Consider the following 18,797-nt stretch of genomic DNA (forward strand, 5'->3'; position numbering starts at 1 on the left):
CTACACCATTTTATCGAGGATGTTGAATATCGAGAAGAGCAAGCGTACTATCTAAAGCATGAAATTCAACCCAACATCTCTTTGTACAGCTTGAAACAGTAACTTCAAATTTAAACATCCATCTTAACTACCTGAAGCAAAAAATCATATATCGTGAGTCAATGGAGTTGTTCGTCAAGGAGATCTCTGCCATGAAATCATTTAAAGGACACCCAAATGGGGTCACACTTTACGTGCATACAATCTTGGATATGGGAAGAAGCCCTTCTTGTCATGGATTATTGCTAGAAATCTCTCGTTAGTGTCTTATAGGCCAAAGGACCCGCCTATTTTGAGGAGAAACTATTTTCTTACCGTTTTCTTGGATATATGCAATGTTGTCTTAGCAATGCTTTGCCAGTCTCCATTGGTTGCTCACAGGTAATTTGGTCCCACAGCTCTTTTAAGTTTTAATTGAGGATGACCCATCCTATAAAAAGTACAAACCCTTAGGCGGTGTTTGGATCAGGTTATGAGAGGTTATCGGAGGAATGAAATATAATTTTCTCGTTTGGATGATAAAGATTTCTAACCCCGGTAATAAGTTGTTTCCAACAGTGGTATTTTGGGGGTTTATTACTGGGAATATGATTCTTCTTTCCCTTAGGTATTGTTACATTTCCGGTGTTTTAGACTAAAATGCCCTTAAAAAAATTTCTTTAAAAAATATACTTATTCTGTCGTTAAATAAAAAAAATTCTCCGAAGGTTAAATTGCAAATTTATCCTTAAACTATTTTAGATTTACAAAAAAAATCCATAATTAGAATTTTATATGAAGTTCATGGATTAAAAATAAAATTTTACCCTTTCATTACCTATTTATCTTTTTAATTTTGTAAAAAAAATTATATAAATTTTATGAATTTAAATTTTTTAAAGAAAATATATAAATTAATAATAGTAAAATTATAGTATAATTCAACTTGTTAAAAATATATATATATATAATAAGGACAATTTGGTAAAATATATATTCCAATAATCTTTTATTCCTTTAACCAAACATTGTAATCTTACATTTATGCTAAATGAACCAAACACAACAATGCAACATTCCTAGTAATGTGTTAGGTAATGTTACATTCCGATAATCCTATTCTCTCTTGTAATCTTACATTTCGTGAATCAAACGAACCCTTAATTAGAGGTGTTCATTCGGTTAAAACGGTGGCCGACCGAACCGAAATACCCTTAACCGAATTAACCAAACTTTTTTTTCTTTAACCGTTAACCGAACCGAACTTTTTTTTGAAAGTATTAACCGAACCGAATAAATTTCGATTAATTTTCGAATTAACAGAAATTCTTTAGAATTTTAGAATTTAATATTTTTAATTAAAAAAACAATTTACAATTAATTTAAATAATATCTAATTATAAATAATATCTAATTAATTTGATTCAAACAATTTGCATTTAATTTTGAGATTATTTTAATTAATTAATATTGATTTGGGTTTTAAATGGGTTTTAAATGGATTGGGTCGGCTCAGGATCTTAATGTAATTATATTTAAATGTTAATTCGGTTAATTAACAAATTTCGAACCGAATTAACCGTTAACCGAATTTCAAAAAAAACTCTTAACCGTTCCCCGACAGAACTAATTCGGTGGCCGACCGAATTAACCAAATTAATTCGATTCGATCGATTAATTCGGTTAAAACCGAATTTTGAACACTCCTACCCTTAATATAATCTTAACAAATTAAAGCTTTTATCATATCTTTTGAGTCATTTTTTCACGAATTCATTTAATTGAAGCAAAATTTTTTTAACTAGCTTAAAAATAAACTAAATCTTAAAATATTTTAAACAAAATGACTATTGAATTATGCTCGATAAAAACAACAATCAATTGGGTTAGTGGAATGATGAATTAAATCTCCTAAGAAATGTCAAAAGTTTAAATTTTAAAGTCGTAAATGAAGTAAATTGAATTGAGAGAATTATTCTCAAAATAGATTTATACAACAGGTTTTCGAACTAACCGATCAACGGAAAACATTAGATTAAACGTTGTTTAATGAAAAAGTTTAAATTAAATTTTAATTTAAAAGAAAAAACTTAGATTATAATAAATGATTTCTACTAAAACGTCCATTAATGAACAGAAAGAAATGGACAAAATACCTTGAAAACTAAAAATTCCTCCCATTCCCTTGTCCTTGGACCTCGTTGTTGACATAGAAAAATCATTGTTTACATCGAAAATTCAAACTCAACTATTTTTATTTATTGAACTTAAGTAATCAAACTTTGTGATTTGCCGGCTTTTTTTATAACCAATAATCCATTCGCAATCGCTAGGGTTCGAACATCCAACCTTTTCTTAAAGGATCTAGTGTCTCATCCCACTAGACCAGTTAATTTTTTGTTTTTATAATAGACACGAATAAAAATGGCATTGCACATAACTAATAAAATCATCGAATAATAATGAAAAGTGATATTTTACAGATAAAATTTAGCAGCGTTTGATCTACAAACGCTGCTACAAACCCATTTTGTTGTAGTGAGACCCAAAATTTGAATAAACTAAAGCCAGTTTAATCACTGAAAAGAAAGGGTTGAATGTTGATTTAGATACAGGTGAGTCCAATCTGATTGCACATACGAAGATCACACAATTTCTTTTATTTTAATTTTTGTTCACACATCATCAGAACTTGTTCAATGGCGGAAAGCTGTGTTATTGATGTTGATCACAAGTTTCTTAAAACATAAAATCACAAAGTGGTTTACAAGAACCATTCCAATCCCGCTAACGGAAACATTGTCTTATTGAAATTTAAACAAACAAGTTGCATGTTGTCGTTTCTCAGCATTTCCAGCAAGAGACCGCGATAATGGGCTTAGAGTTCCAGCCAAGAACCAAACACCCTTTATCTTCAACAACGGTGTAACCATGGATAATCTTATTGTTCCCGAGCCATTGTTTGGCTTGACTCAACAACCTCAACGGTGCAGCCTGGAACCCTGCTCGGCTCATCCGTCGCCGCCATTGGTCCACCCTCTCGTGCCGTTCGACCCTATCGGGTCCCTCGCAGCTCACGATGTTCTTAATCTCTTCAGCGAAGTAAAACTGCTCCATCTTGGCTCGCTTGGTGTCGTATTTGGGTAGCATGGCGTCCAGCGAATCGAAGATTGCTGAATAATAGTGGAGTGCTTCCATGAATCTACCCAGAAAAAAGGGCCCATTGTGGCTTGAATCTTGCTCCACCAGCACCAAAAGTTTCGGGGACAGCTCGTGGATCATTTGAAGAACTGAGTTTAAAGCTCCCCTGCTTTCTTTAACAACGCAATGAAGTTGAAGAACGCTGTTCACGACAAGAACCTCGTTATCGTATACTCTGATGTCTTCGGGTTTTAGGTTCTCTAAGTTGCTTTCGACTATGACGAATTCCAAGTTGATTCCCATGGATTTTGCATATGCTTTAAGTTCTATTCCGATGGTATCGAACCGGTCAACGCAGAGGCCGACTGCGGTTATTCGGAGGCGTGTGCACCGTTTTTTGCCGTTGCCGCCACCGAGGGTGGTAACGGCGAGGCTTTGGATAAGGTGACGCCATTGATGACCTTCGGGTAAACCAAGGGTCATCCCTAAGTCCACAACGTGGACAAAACTCTCTCCCTCAAAGGCTTCCAATATAGCTAGATTAGCTACGAAGTGACCAAATTTAATATGCGGGCAATTCTCATAAACGAGGCGGAACGCTTCTTGTTTCTTGTCCGAATCCGACACGTTGATGTCCATTATGTTCATGACCGGCGGCAGCTGGACACGGCCTACCGCCGTCCCTAAGGGTTGAACTGAATTGAGACGGTCCGCCAATCCTTGCACGAAACATGAAGCCACCCGCTGAAACGACGTGCCAAAGACTAACGCATTAGCATAAAGCTCCGATAACAACGCCGATGCATGCGCCTTGTCGCGACAAGCCACCGCCTCGGCGCAAGCGATGAGAAGCTGAACCAGTCTCATACCGTAAGCCGTTTTGTCTTCCTCGACTCCGTTTTCTTCATAACCAGTAGCCATTCTCACTGCTTCCGCCGCCGCCTCTTCTACTGCCTCGGCAGCAAGGTATCTTTTGCTATAAGTCAATATATGATCTCTGAAGCCAAGTTTCGATAAGCAACCCAAACTACCATTGCTGCCGCTCCGACTCATCCCTCCGCTACCGTCACTGTTTCCACCATTAGAAACACTTCCGGAGCTTCCGATCGATTCGGGTATACTGATATTTCGTTTCAGCCTCTTATTATCTCTGAAGGTATCTTCTAAATAACGGCGGGTATAATCAACGCCAATATTGTTGTTCGTCAGTAGAGGCAGGAAAGGGTTTGAACAAAAAGCTATGGTCGAACGTTTGAGATCCATTCCAGTCACCTGTTCAACCCTACCTGAGCTTTGAAGCTCGTTTGACAAAACACCTGGGGCCATTTCTTTTTCTTTTTCTTTCTAGAATATATCATCAACAAAGCCCTGAAAGAGCCTAAAGCGGACCTAGGGTTGTTTATATAAGGAACTGAAAACTTGAAAACCATGAGTTTTTTTCTTGTAAAATCGTCATCATCAAGAAATTTTGGAGGAAATTGATTGGCGTTGCGCCCTTGACCTCAGACAGGCAAAACAGGACAAGAAGTATACCTAGGGCAACCACTACCTTATCAATACAAAACCCTTGTACCATTCCCATTCCGCACTAGGTGGTAACTAGCATGTTTTCTTTTTCCTTTACATGGTAAAAGGTCATTTTCTGCAGTCCCACATACTCTGTTTGACTTTTACAGTTTTCAATTTAAAGAAAATACACGAGAATGATTTATAAATTCAGAACAAAGAACCCCTCCAACTGCAGCTGAACCATCAGCGTTGTGTTGTGTTTGATCCAATCCACCAATAACCTGATCTCCATTTACCATTATTGTGAACAAGTTGCACCTGCAGCCATGATTATCGTCACAAGCTTTGAATCTCTGCAACCAATCGGTTTCTACTCTCAATAATTCTTTACATTTCTATAGAGTTTCATTTACGACTATTATTATGCTCAAGTACCAGAGGCGACATGGACATGGACATATTGCAATTAGCAATCAGAAAGGTGTGTCACATGAGAGGCTTCGCCGGCTGAAAATGAGAACATAAAGATGAAAAGGACAAATATAATTATTATTACTGTAATACAATTTAGTCTTAACTTTTCCCATTGCATCGCTGCTCTTTACCTTGTTCGATACAACCGGGGCACCCTATTTTAGTTCCTATCTCCAAACATCGTCTATGAATCAAGTTGCCCTATTATTCCCACTCTTCGTTTTCTTCTAATTATTTGCATTTAATATTTTTATGCGTAGAGTACGTGACAGCTCTCTAAATACATGTATTTAAAAAAACAAGTAATATTCGACACATATTCAAATATAATAATAAATATAAAAATATATAAAACAATAAATTTATTTATATTTAACACATTTTTTTTATGTTACCCTTGCCTGAATTAGATCAATGAAGTCATTAGTTCATCTCATAATTGACAATTAGGCCTGTAAACGAACCGAACGCACACGAACGGATGTATGTTCATGTTCGTTCATTTAATAAATAAACGAACATAAACGAACACGAACATAAACGAACACGAACATAAATGAACACGAACATAAACGTTGGAGACCCTACCTTCCATTGTTCTTTCATGAAAAATAGTCGACAATGCAAATCAACCAAATCTACAGTGATAAATAGCGTAAGAGCTTATTAGCAGTGATGAAATGTTTGAAGATATCAGATATTTCGATCGATCTTTTAAATATATTAAATGATTCACACGACTTTAATTTAACACTATAACATTTATCTTAGTGGTCCATGATTAAATATGAACAATCATTTTCCACTACGTTATTCTAATAAATTCACCGGCTAAAAGTTTTGTGACATCAATGTCAGACTTTAGTGAGATTTGTTAATAATGGTCATTTCCATTGGCAGAGTAGAAAATTTAACAACATGAAGATTTCGAACGGTACAAATTGGACTACAAGGCAATAACATAGATCCGGAATCCATTCAATGCTACATATCTAAATGATATTATTGCTAAACCACCATTCAAAATTTTAACGTACCTAAAGTCTACTCCACAACTAAAGGTCACACAAGAACTATGAAAACAAAAGTTCATTGTCAAAGTGTATTTTCTACGTATTAATGAGTTTTGAGTTCTTCTTGGAAAACCCATTACTTCCACTATTACACTCTTTTTTTTAGAAATTGCATAGAAACATTTGTTTTGTTTTCTGGCAAATTCTTTATATTTTTCTCTTTACTGATGTTCATATACTTCCGATTGTTACCTTTATCTTCCCATCTATTTCTAGAAAGAAGTATGATGTTTTCTTGAGTTTTAGATGTGAAGATACCCACAATAACTTTACATATCAACTATTAAGCCAAATAAAACAGAGAAAGAGATGAAAACAGGCCTGTAAAACTTCATATTGCACTATAATATAACGTGTTTTGAAGCTTTCACCGATCATCTCCACTCTTCAGTGAACACTAGGGTTTGGGAAAAAAGGGGAAAATGAATATAGGTGCGAGGTGCCTCACGTGTTAACATATTGTATTTAATCTCCAAATAAAATTGGGTTAATTATGGAGTTTGTCATCAGAATATCAGATTAATTAATATTTTTAAGATACTTACAAATTGGTCACCAAAATTGATTTAAGAAGATTGTGTTAAACATAAATGAACGAACATAAACGAACTTTCCGCCGCACGGTTCATGAACGGTTCGCTGATCGTTCAGTTCATTTACAGGCCTATTGACAATAAGCTATTGAGTTTTATTTCACTTCTAATTAAATACTCTTTCGCTTAAATAATAATTAATATTTTATAATGATGTTATCGTTCTTCTAATATTTTATATGATTTTAAATAAAATAATTTAAAATTATACATATAAGGATCAAGCTCATATTTAATAATATTTACGTATAGATTATTTTCATTGTGTGGTCGTTTTCAAATAAGTTTTTAAAAGAAATATTTTTATATAAAATTAATATTTTCTTTAACTCGTTTAATTGATATAAATGATTAATAAATATAATAGTAAATAATTATAAATGTAGATAAATGAATATCATGTGAAAATGTGGATGGTGTCCCATGCCTTTGATAAATGGATATCAACTTATTTGAATGAGGCATGTGATAAAAATAATGCATGGAAGAGTAGGTGAGATAAGCCCAAATCTTGAAGCCCTCTGGTCCCGTAAACATAAAGCATTGTTTTACGGGTAGACCTATAAACTCAGCCCCCGTTAACTCTTGAACAGTAGATTTTTCAATTTGAAATAATTCAAATTAAGATAATAAATAATCAATATAAATTTAAAAATTTATAAATATGAGTCGAATTAAAATCGAAAATCGGCATAAATTTAATTAAAAATGGACTTATGAAATACTTTATTAAATAATTTATTTATTCAAATTAAATATATTTTAAAATGTAAAAAATAAAGGTAATAGCCTTTTTAATCTCCAGATTTCAAATCTGGTCAAGATTTCGACCACTCCGCCAATCTTCTTCATTATTTTCAAAATCTTTCTTCGTTGTCTTCCTCGTTGAGCTGTATTTTCCTTACGTTTTAGATTCGGTGGATTCAAAGATTAAATGCCCTCAAATCGTAAGATTTCCTCTCTAAGTCCCTAATAAAACCCCCCTCCCCCCGACCAGTCACTCCGCTCTCTCTCTGGTTTTGTTCTCAATGGCAACTTCATCTTTCAAGTCAACAACTAAGAGAGCCTCCGTCGCCAACACTCCCGGTGACTCTTCTTCCTCCGACCGCTCATCCTCCTCCTCCGTCCACCGCCGCGCCAGGAGTCTCAGCAGATTCTCCCGCCGGCTTCCCGGTGTCGGTGACGATGACGATGAGCCTACTCCGGCTCCGAGGAACAAGTTTAAGTTCGTTACTACCGTAAGGGGGACGGACTTCCCGGAGATTAGTCTCGATGATCTTGCTATCGAGCTCTTTGACTCCTCACTCCGAGGACGTTCGAATTCCCGGATTAATGACGTCACACCACACAATGGTAAAGGAGGAGGAGAGAATGTGACTCAGAGGAGAGGACGGTCGGTGTCTAGGCAAGTATCCAGAGGTAGTGCTGTAAATAGTGGTGCTGGAGGAAGGCTAACTTCGGACACCGCTAGCTCCAGGAGGAGAAGATCGGTTTCGGTTGTTCGGTATCAGATTAGCGATTCTGAGGTAATATTGCAGTCATCATCATTTTCTACATTACTTTTGTTTTTATTCCTATGCATGAGCTCATTGTTTAGACGAATTCTGTAGTCATATCAGATTGATTGGTTGTGTAAATGCTTAGTGGCCTAGTTTAGGCGTATAAATTTGGTTAAACTAACTGGACTTAACTATCTGCTTGCTTGTTTGTGCTTGACGTCTGCTTAATTTGGACTCAAAGATCAAATTTAGGTGGACCAGCCAACTAGAACTTTTATCATTTGTGGCATGCACTTGTTAGGTCTCCTTAATGGCATTGCTTTGATGAAAGTTTAAATAAATTGGCCAAAATGAGAAAAATATGGGAGTATTTGACAGGGACTTCTGATTTCTCTTTTAAAGTATTCAATAACTATCAAGCTCTTTATGGTATTGCAAGTATCATTGCTAAGTTTATGTTCCGAATTTAGAATCGTAAGCTCTTTCAGTGACATTTGTTTTATGGATGCCATGTTGCCTTGACTCTTCATTTTTCTTGTAGTACCAGTGTTTGACTCCCATATCGAACACATTTTCGTACCCATAATGACATATATCCTTATTAGACACACATCCGAGTCTGAATAACATAGTATAATTGTTCTTGATTCAGATGACAAATCTTTTTTCTATAATTGAATGGTACATTTTCTATACTTGAATAGTAGGTAATCTTTTATCAGTTTTGGTACATTTGTGTTGCATTTGATGAAAGTGAATGAGGAACTTTAGAAATTTTGCATGTCAAATATGCTTATTTTCTTGTAGTAATATTAAAGGTGAAGTATCATTGGTGATAGATAGTAATGTGCAGCTGCACTTGGTCAACTTGAATGATGAGGCTGACTTTAATGAATATTATTAGTTTTTCATTCTACTATGAATAATAATAAGAATACTAATTTGTTGATGTGTATGCAATTGTTGTTCCTTAAATTGGTAGAGTGATCTAGATCATTCACATAACTCAAGCAACCGTGCTAGTATGAAGAGTTCTATTGTTGGAAAAAATCAGACATCATCCGCTCATAAGCCAACTGCTTCAAATAATAGACAAGGCCTAAGACGATCTCTCAGCCAAAAAGACTTAAAGTATCACGATGGCTATTCTGTAAGTATTATCTATCTCTTTGAAAAATAGCATTCTAACTTTTACTTTCCCCATTTAGGTTTGTGGAATTTTTATATAAGTATGCTATTTAGTGGTTGTGTTAATCCTCACTGTACCTAGATATCTTTTAGAATATTTCAAAGTTCAAACTCATTTATACCAAATTTATTTTGCTCGCTTAATGAATTTTTTACGTATATTAAATCAGAGCCACTCTTCTGCTATAACTGATGATGAGGGGAGGGATGCTGCTCTTTCCAATAATAATGGGATGGAGAGGACAATAAAAGCGGTTTATGCACAGAAAAAGGTTGCTCCAATGTTTTAAAAAATCACAATTATGCAATAACCACTAGGAGATGTTTTGCTAAATCTTTCACTTTTATGTTTCCTGCCTGCTAGGGGGAGCACCCCATCGGGGATGATGTGAATGGTGGGTTATATGCTGCAATGCGAGAAGAGCTTAGACATGCTGCGGAAGAGATCAAGACACAACTTGTACAAGTTTGTATTTTTTTTTTGGGTGATCATGATTGATGATTTATTTGCTCCTACATGAGCATAATTTGTTTCACAAATTTTGTTTGCTGACCTGGATGGCATCTTGGTTTATGCAGTCAATGGTTAAAACAAAGAAGCCTGGCATAGCAATCAGTGATAGCTTGCGACCTGACAATTCTGATGTAAATCAGGCTGTTTCTGCAACTAGAAGGAAGTGTACAACAAAATTGGAAAAGGTACAAATCAACATTCTGTGGTGCAATACTTTCCCTTTATGTGACGATTATGGTTTATTGGTACTGCATACTTACAGAAGTGTTTGAATGAGCTAATAAATACTAGTGTGTGCATTTGGTTTAAATAATCTATGCAACAAACTTCGTAGTTTTTCCATCGCAGATGTATTGGTTCTGACCTTTGTCACCAGAAATCACTATTTCCCCAACAATTTTTTATAGGTACACACGTTCCTTATTGGGAATTCCACTAACATATAGTTTATGATAACATTATTGAGTAAAGAATTTCACAAACTTTAGAAAATATGTTTATATAAACAAAAAAAATTATATAAGTTCCAAAAATGTTATTGTGTTTCAATAAATCGTATTTAGTTCCTACTAAACAAACCAAAGAAGACTATTCCTATTGAGATAAATGTTATATAGAAGTAAAAAATTGTTCCAGTTTTAGTTCCCTGTGCCTGGACCAATTTATGTTCCAGGTATAATTGGTTCTGACTTAATACTATTGGTTTACGGTAAGCCTGAACCAACACTTGTTTTGGATTTTTGCTTTATACTGGAAACCAAAAGTAAGGTTGCATTTTAGTTCCTTTTGATGAGAAAAGTAACTTTTCTTAGTACTTTTCATTCATATCAGCATGGTTTTTTTGTTTATGGTTTACGCTAGACTAGAAGAAAATTATTAATGTAATATTAAATGTTATATTTTTTAAATCTTTGATGTTATTAATTTCCTTAATTAATCTCTGCACTTCAACTTGAAAACATTAGTGATTGGTTTTTACTTTTTGATTGTGCAGTCTGAGGAGCGTAAACAAGATTTATTAGCTAAGATTCTGTTGGAGGAGCAGCATGGTAGAGAGCTCTCTAAAATTGTCAAAGAATTGCTTCCTGAACCAAAGAACGTGGTTGTTGAGAAACCATTACAAGCGCGAAAAGTACAACTTCTACACTCGATGCGATACTGCATGATTTTGTACTCTATATGGTTATTTTTGAGTCCATGCCATTTTCTTTGTTTAGATCCATTAGATTCTGATGTTCTTTGTAAGAAAGGTGATTGAACATTTCTTTTTATTGTTTTATCAACATCTGAATTGTGTTGCAGAGGAGCAATGACAGATATAGAATGTCCCGGCAATTAACCGAGGAGGCTGAAAAGTATATTGAAGATTTCATTTCGAATGTTGAAGATACAGATATTTCTTCATTGGATGGAGACAGGAGTGATACTACTAGTTCAAGTATGGGGGGAATAACAAAGACACCAATTTTCCAGAATCCGACGGTGTTTAAATCTGTCCCTGTTGAAATGGATGGTGTAATGCTGCCTTGGTTACAGTGGGAGACTTCTAACGATGTTTCTCCTTTTTCTTGCGAGAATAAACACAATCTTTCTCAGGTAATCTTATTCCCTATTTAGCTATGGTAGTTGATAGTAAAAAATTGAATATCCGACACTATTCGATTTGTTTTTGCAGATTCTGATAATTTTGTAATTTGGATATTAGATTTGTTATCCTGAGCGGACCTTTGCTTTCATTCAAATAGTGTCGGATATTTTATTCCAATACGAGTAATGGATTCTTGAATTTGATATCCGAGTTTGGGTGGTATTGCCATGCTTGCTTCCTAACTGAGAAATGCAGAGCTGAGCTGATTTTGTGTGCATATACATATACTGCATTGGCATGATATAGGAAGTGGTGAGTGCACAAGAAATAAGCGATCAATTGACGAGCAGCAGCCGAGGGAGCTGGAGCCCAGAATTTAGCGATTGCCGTCCTTCAAAAACTGCCGCGGGATCTGGAGGTGGAAATAACCAAAGGCAAATCTCTTGTTCGAATAAGAAGACGATGAAGTTGGATTTGGATGGTTATCTAAAACCTAAAACTGAGGAAGCTTTTCTCCTCGAAATGTGGAGCCAACGACATGGAATTAAATCAGGTAGGCTTCTGCTTTGTAACCACATCTTCTTTTAGTTAAAACCCCATATCTTTTCTATAAATAATTTGTAATTTAGACTACAGTAATAGCTTTGTAATTTATTATTTAATAAGGGTTACTGTTGAAGTTATGTTAGTTTTGATGGAAATATTTATTAGATGTAGTGATTTTAAAGAATGTTTGGAAGCGAATTCCAGTTGGGTAATCAGAAATCATTTTTTAGTATTAAAATTTTTGTTAGATGGCATTTTTAATGGGTTAACGGTCAAAATTAACGGTTCGTCACTCTTTGACTCATTTTAAACAACGGAATGAAACGTTTGGTGTCAAACTAGAACGAAATAAATGTTAGTACTAAACTGAAAAAATAGATATAACTTGATACATTTTGTATACTTCCTATTATTAAATAAATTGATTTAATTTCAATAATATATATACATTATTTTTGTTAAATCATAATATGGCTTAATAGTTGGGTGACCGAGGTCTGAGGTGCATTTCATATTTTTTCTTAATTTTTCTTCAATAACATTATGTTATTTTAGGCATAAAAAATAATCAAACCAATCTATTTTTTTTTCAAAATCCACATCGACAATCATCATCTACGTTATCCAGTTAATAATCTGGTGATCTAATTGAAGCTAAAATCAAAATTTAGTACAATAACTGAAGTAATTGAAAATTCAATGATAAAACAATATTAGTCGAATTTGACGTAGTTTACCTTTTTTTTTTTTTAGTCAAGCTGCTTTAAAATAAAGGATGGAAAATTCAAATTTTAATCTTTTACAATTTATCCTTTGCTTTGTTTTTCACAAACCAAATTACCTCAATAATTAAGGGAATTTTGTTATCCCTTGAGATTTCAAGTTTGAGCATCATTAATGCAAGATATACGAGTGTTCACTGTTAAATGATTGAGAGTTTGAATATATAATATATTGTATTAACTCAAAATTATCAAAAAAAAAAGTTTTTATATTTTTTTATTATAATATCTTTTATCAAGTATAACACTTATTATTTAACTAACTGTTTTCATGTCAAAAAACAATGGTAATAATTTGTTTAATATGACAATTTTATTTACATGATAATTGTATAAAGAAAATTGTTTTAATTATACTTACATGATTATAATTTATAAAAGGATAAAAAAATTTAATTTTATTTGATAAAAATATTTAAAGGAATTTTGAATACCTTTTCATTATAAATTGGATGTGCGACAAAATCTACATTAGCTCGATAGCTTTTTTTTGAATTAATTATTAATATCCGATCTATTGATCGACTAATTCAGATCGGATATTGTAGAGGTGAGAACGACCCTCCCAACCCAATTTGCTCTATTCGTAAATGTCAGGATTCGAACCCCTGACCTTACTTAAAGAATCTTGCTCAATAGCTTTTTCATCCGCCACAAATCTCTAATTTTCTTCTTTATCGTTTTGTAACATCTTAATTCCATCCGTTACCATCCGTTACCATCCGTTACCATGGCCGCATAAGGAGGCTTGCTCCCCATGAGAAATAGGCGGGGCGTCTTCCACTTGAACCACATCCATCAGACAATCACCCACAACTTCAAGTACACACATGTGGGGCCAAACCAGTACTTTCATCCGTTTCTCGACAGCATGGCTTTCTACCACCATAAGGGAAACCGGAGGGTCCACAACAGCCGGATGGTGATCGTCGACAACCGGCTGAGTAAAACTAACTGTGCAAAACCAAAATTCTAAGGGAGTGTTTGGTTCAAGGATTGTGAGGTTCTCATGGGATGAAAATCCCACATTCCCATGTTTGGTTGGTAGAGAATCTCATTTTTGGTAATGTTTTATTAACAATAGTAAATTTTTTGAATATATTACCGGAAATGTCATTACCTCCCTTCCCTTAAGTATTGTAACATTACCGGAAATGAAGTTCAAGGGTTAAAAAAAATTTACCCTTTCATTAAACTTTTTTTATATTTTTAATTTTGTAAAAAAATATATAAATATTATGAATTTAATTTTTTAAAGAAAATATATAAATATTTTACAATTTGTAATATTATACAAATATATAATAAGGACAATTTGGTCAAATATACATTCCAATAATCTTTTATTCCTTTAACCAAACACGTTAATCTTACATTCCTACTAAACCAACCAAATATAAAATACAACATTCCCAGTAATCCTATTCCCTGGTAATCTTTTATTCCTACTGGTAATCTTACATTCCGTGAACCAAACGCACCCTAAGACACGTAGGAGATCCTAGAAAAACGGAGCTAAAAATTATATGGTCGGTTGATATTAATGACGAATTTTAGTAAAATTATTTGGGAATCAAAGTATATTTATTAGTTGTAATCCTACAATATAGACACTGCTATTAGTTGGTATATTACACAATGGCACGCTTTTGTTCCAAGGGATATATAAATTTAGCCAGCCTTAGGCGATTAAAGAAATTTGTTTGTTTTGTTAGAGCTAGCAAAATCATACATGCATATCAGGGATCATGCTGACTGTATGGAGATGCCAGACAGATTCTTCATGACAAAAGAAAAGACAGAACAATATAACAAATTAATGCACAAAATACTGCTCTCATTACTGATTTCCTTGGCCAGATGTATTCTCAGCCATTGTGTTAAATAGTCAGAATCAGTGATGGCGCATCAAAGGTAGAACAATCAAGCAAAGAAGTACAACTCAAAACAATTGCGGAATAAAGATTATAGCATAATATTCCTAAACGATAATATTTGCACATAAAATGCATGAATTAGAATCACTATGGTCTAATCACATGCAAAATCTATACCTCATGCTGAAAACGAAGTTATCAGTACAAGCATGGAGTAGTTGTATCTAGGTTCGGTTCAGATCCCTTCATTTCTTCCGCGAGAATACAGGGGCAAGCTTCTTCTCCAATTCTAATAAGCTGAAATGTAAATGCAACAATTACTGAACAAATTGGGATAAATCATTTATTAATTGTAGCATAAATGGTCAATCAAATAAATAACTCACATCTCATATTTGCGTAAAGCTTCGTTCCGTTTTGCTATGTAGAGGTCACTATCTTTAGGTAAATTGTTCAAAGGATTGCCTAAATAACATGAGAAAAAGAGAATTGGACTGAAGTAACAGATAAAAGCAAAGCATGAAAGAACATTAGAACAACTCTTCAATAACATGCTGAATATTATGTTGGCTCATTGTTCATATTCAATTACATGTTACATAAAGCAAACATATTCTAGCTGTTCTCATTTATATGAAATATGATTAGATTGTTTTTACTTTAATATGAAAAACTGAGAAAGCACAGAGAAGGAAGCGAGTGTAAAACAAACAAACAAACAGGTGAAAGAAGCGTTCAAAATAATGCATTTTTCATGAAAACAGACAACGCAAACAAGGCAAATCGAGACCAAGGAAAAGCTTGTAAGTTGGTATCTAGGCATCAACATAGCCATTAAGCCTCATCATCACAAAGAACACAGAATCTGGTAAGAGTCAGAAACAAGAAAAGATAATAACCGAACAACTTGCAGCTGCAAGTTGCTGCCCAAAATAAAGCCACTGAGGAACATCCCATTAAAATTTAGTTAATAGCAATAATGGTATGATCATAAACCATTGACTTAAGCAAAATTGCCATTTACATCTTCATACATGCAGCGGAGGATTTGCAAGTGTGGAGGTGTACAATGATTATGTCTCTCCTCTCAGAAAAGACACTCAGTTGGTATTGAACAACCAAACCTACACTAATCATCATTAAAACAAACAGAAATCGGACATACTTGGTACTGGTGTTGGTTTTTTTGCCACTACATCCTTCCGCACTTTCAAAACGCTTTCTTTATTCAAGGGCTGCGGTACAACCTGTTCAAGTAAAAGTAGTGACACTAATCTGAATTAGTACAAAGCAGTGAAGTATCAGCTGAAATTTGCAAGCTTAAGCTGATTCTTCATGAGTTCACAGAAAGATTATTCTTCATGAGTTCAACGCTACGAAATGAGTATTTAAGGCCATAAATATGATAAATAACACACAAAGCAAAGATTTTTATAAGGGCACATCACACATGTACTAATAAACTAAACATTCACATACACTACAAGACTGAATATCAAAAGTAGAACACATAAAAACATGAAATGTCAATTGCAGCACCAACATTACAAGTGAGAAGAATCATTACCTTCTTTTCCCTCCTTTTTAATATCTTTAAATGGCATTTTTTTATATAGTGCATCAAATGGTACCGAGAATGCCTGGAACACAATTGGTCCTTGACTTGTTGGTTATCATTTAACCAATCCGAAATCTCTTTAGATTTGACCACTTCATCGGTATCCAAAGATTCTAACCATGAATAGACTGGTATCCACTGATCAGTGCGCTGAAACCGAGCAGGCGGAAGTTCATGCTGACTTGGTTCTCTTTCCTACCAAAAGAGAAATACAAAAGGAAGAGATATGCACAAAGAACATAAAACTTCAGCCTCAACGTCAACAGTCCATCAGAAACAAAAGCCCATAAAATTTACTAACAGATTTGGATAAAGCATGTAGAGATTTCTCATTTCAGTGCATACTTATCTAAATCATACTCAGTCTATCTGTAGAGAGATTCCTAAATTAAGAATTAAAGAAAACACGCCTTTTGTCGTAACTTACAATCACCGAACCTTTCCCCATGACTTGACAAAATCACATCGCAAGCATTCGAAACAGTAAGCAAAAAAAAAAACCCGGAATTATTTATTTATTGAATAATTTCTGGAACCGTTTCTTTCCGTTTTTTTTATCAGTGGCTAGGAATATCCAAGAAACTAATACAGTGATCAGGCTATTAAAAACTGAGATTGAGATACCATCTATTATACAAAAAAGAACTCACAGTAATAAATGCTGGGGGGGAAAAAGAGAAAGTGAAATTAAAACCTGGGTCTGGGAGGGAAAAAGAGAAAGTGAAATTAAAACCTGGGTCTGGGAGGGAAATCTGAGGTAACTTTGGATTGAGAGGAGTCTTTCGATGAGCTCGGATCGTGGCATGGATTGGAGATCGGCTGGTAGCGAGCCGAAGTTTGAGTCGATCCAGACTTCGACTTGGCTCACGGTCACAGCTTTTGCTTCTGGAAACGCACTTACCCAGGCTCGAGCTAGGGTCTCCCATTCTTGAGCCTGCTGTTGGTCTTCACGTAGCTGATTTTTAGGGCTCCGGTCGTACGGTCTAAGTTCGTCGTCTAGGGTTTGCTCCGTTGAGTTCGACATCTCGTCTGGTGCCGCCAATTTTTTCCCGAGTGAAGAAACTTTTGTTTTTTACGGGTTTCCTTCGCGGTTTTGGAGCACAAAGAAAACGACAGCGTTTTGTTTATTTACTTTTTTTCCTCCTTTAAACTCTCAATTTTTTTTTAAAACTTCTAATGCAATGTGAACGATTTATTATTAAAAAAATATGTAAAATTAAATTATTTATATATTTAAAATTAAATGATTTGTGAATATATAAAATAAAAAAACAAATTTGAATTTAATTGACATCAAATATCAAATTGTTTATTAAATTTGCTTGGTCTCACTTAGTTAAGTCTAAGTACGGTAAATTTTAATTCAGCCCATATTGAAGATGAAACTACCGTTGGAGTTTGATAACTTGATAAGCCCTTTAAATAAGGTAATTAGGATAGATAATAAAAAAGGGATAATTTTGTTTCAGTCAACTATCTTCCTCACTTTAGTTGCTTAAACTATGGTTGTTCATGGACAGTTAATCATATCATTTAGCCTAAAAGGTCAGTTAACCGTTATAACGATTACGAGATTTTTCTAACCGTAACCTAACTATTAAAAAATGGTTAACTATTCTTAACGATTCAGTTACAGGTTAACAGTAGGTTAACTTATAACAATTTTTTGTCAAATTTTTTCATAGTTCATACTATAAAAAATGTAGCACTTAACACATACTACACCGGTGTAAGTGAATAAAATAAAAAAAGTCTTAACATATACTTACACCGGTGTAAATAAATAAAATAAAAAAGTGTATCACTTAACACATACTTACAACAGTGTAAGTATATACATCTCCCAATATCTTAGTACCTTATATTGGTGTAAGTATGTTTCTATATCTTCAAAAAAAAATAATAAAAAATATTATTAAGTTATTTGTATACAAATTTTATTATATATATATATATATAAAAATTATAAATAACAGAAACTTATATCAAGTTACTTGTGTAAAAATATAATAAATTAGAAATATAATTATAAATTTAATTTATTAACGGTTAACCATTGGTTAAACGTTTATCAAATTTGTAATTGTAACTTTAATCGTTAACCATCATTTTTAACGGTTCGGTTAACCTAAATTGTTAAGTATTAACAGTTCAATTAATTAACCTATTAAATATATCAGTTATACCGGTTAACAGTTACTGGTGACGGTTTCCGTTTTTTTAACACCCCTAGCTTAAACCTCCTTATCTATGGATGAGGAAGATAAAAAAGAAATACAATGGCTCCCCATTTATCTCGCTAGCTCCGATTCTTCATCCCTAAGATATGGATGGGAGTGATGAATATGAAGAACCTTCATCACTTGACTTGCAACAA

General features: G+C 34.0%; 3 protein-coding genes across 5 annotated transcripts; 1 reads left to right on the forward strand and 2 right to left on the reverse strand.

The window, feature by feature from the left end:
* Nucleotides 1-2,778: 2,778 nt before the first annotated feature.
* On the reverse strand, nucleotides 2,779-4,485 carry LOC120213966 (GRAS family protein RAD1-like). Its single transcript, XM_039211998.1, has one exon. The coding sequence runs from the start codon at nucleotides 4,483-4,485 to the stop codon at nucleotides 2,863-2,865; it is 1,623 nt and encodes a 540-aa protein (XP_039067929.1). The 3' UTR covers nucleotides 2,779-2,862.
* A 3,165-nt stretch (nucleotides 4,486-7,650) lies between these two features.
* On the forward strand, nucleotides 7,651-12,262 carry LOC120213965. 3 transcript variants are annotated; one of them, XM_039211996.1, is made up of 8 exons: nucleotides 7,651-8,334; nucleotides 9,290-9,457; nucleotides 9,666-9,767; nucleotides 9,860-9,961; nucleotides 10,075-10,194; nucleotides 11,004-11,141; nucleotides 11,312-11,605; nucleotides 11,904-12,257. In XM_039211996.1, exons 1-8 carry the CDS (start codon nucleotides 7,837-7,839, stop codon nucleotides 12,183-12,185), a joined length of 1,704 nt encoding a protein of 567 aa, XP_039067927.1. In that variant the 5' UTR covers nucleotides 7,651-7,836; the 3' UTR covers nucleotides 12,186-12,257. The 3 variants fall into 3 exon arrangements, with proteins under 3 accessions (XP_039067927.1, XP_039067926.1, XP_039067928.1); XM_039211995.1 differs by having other exon boundaries at nucleotides 10,995-11,141; nucleotides 11,904-12,255; XM_039211997.1 differs by lacking the exon at nucleotides 9,290-9,457 and having other exon boundaries at nucleotides 10,995-11,141; nucleotides 11,904-12,262.
* A 2,575-nt stretch (nucleotides 12,263-14,837) lies between these two features.
* Nucleotides 14,838-17,540, reverse strand: LOC120213968. Its single transcript, XM_039211999.1, has 5 exons — nucleotides 17,154-17,540; nucleotides 16,370-16,615; nucleotides 15,968-16,049; nucleotides 15,189-15,267; nucleotides 14,838-15,099 (listed from the first exon to the last, which is right to left on the reverse strand). Exons 1-5 carry the CDS (start codon nucleotides 17,442-17,444, stop codon nucleotides 15,048-15,050), a joined length of 750 nt encoding a protein of 249 aa, XP_039067930.1. The 5' UTR covers nucleotides 17,445-17,540; the 3' UTR covers nucleotides 14,838-15,047.
* Nucleotides 17,541-18,797: the final 1,257 nt, after the last annotated feature.

This window comes from Hibiscus syriacus, unplaced genomic scaffold (genome assembly GCF_006381635.1).
Source record: "Hibiscus syriacus cultivar Baekdansim isolate YM2019G1 unplaced genomic scaffold, ASM638163v2 tig00110045_pilon, whole genome shotgun sequence".
NCBI lineage: Eukaryota > Viridiplantae > Streptophyta > Magnoliopsida > Malvales > Malvaceae > Hibiscus > Hibiscus syriacus.

Bases quoted from the DNA above. Each gene is read 5' to 3' on its own strand.
- LOC120213968 (XM_039211999.1), bottom strand. From the start codon at position 17,444: ATGTCGAACTCAACGGAGCAAACCCTAGACGACGAACTTAGACCGTAC. The intron at 16,050-16,369 runs GTAATGATTCTT...TTACTTGAACAG, and splicing joins TAAAAAGGAGGGAAAAGAAG to GTTGTACCGCAGCCCTTGAA. The intron at 15,268-15,967 runs GTATGTCCGATT...CATGTTATTTAG, and splicing joins AAAACCAACACCAGTACCAA to GCAATCCTTTGAACAATTTA.
- LOC120213966 (XM_039211998.1), bottom strand. From the start codon at position 4,485: ATGGCCCCAGGTGTTTTGTCAAACGAGCTTCAAAGCTCAGGTAGGGTT.
- LOC120213965 (XM_039211995.1), top strand. From the start codon at position 7,837: ATGGCAACTTCATCTTTCAAGTCAACAACTAAGAGAGCCTCCGTCGCC. The intron at 8,335-9,289 runs GTAATATTGCAG...TTAAATTGGTAG, and splicing joins ATCAGATTAGCGATTCTGAG to AGTGATCTAGATCATTCACA. The intron at 10,195-10,994 runs GTACAAATCAAC...TTTTACTTTTTG, and splicing joins GTACAACAAAATTGGAAAAG to ATTGTGCAGTCTGAGGAGCG.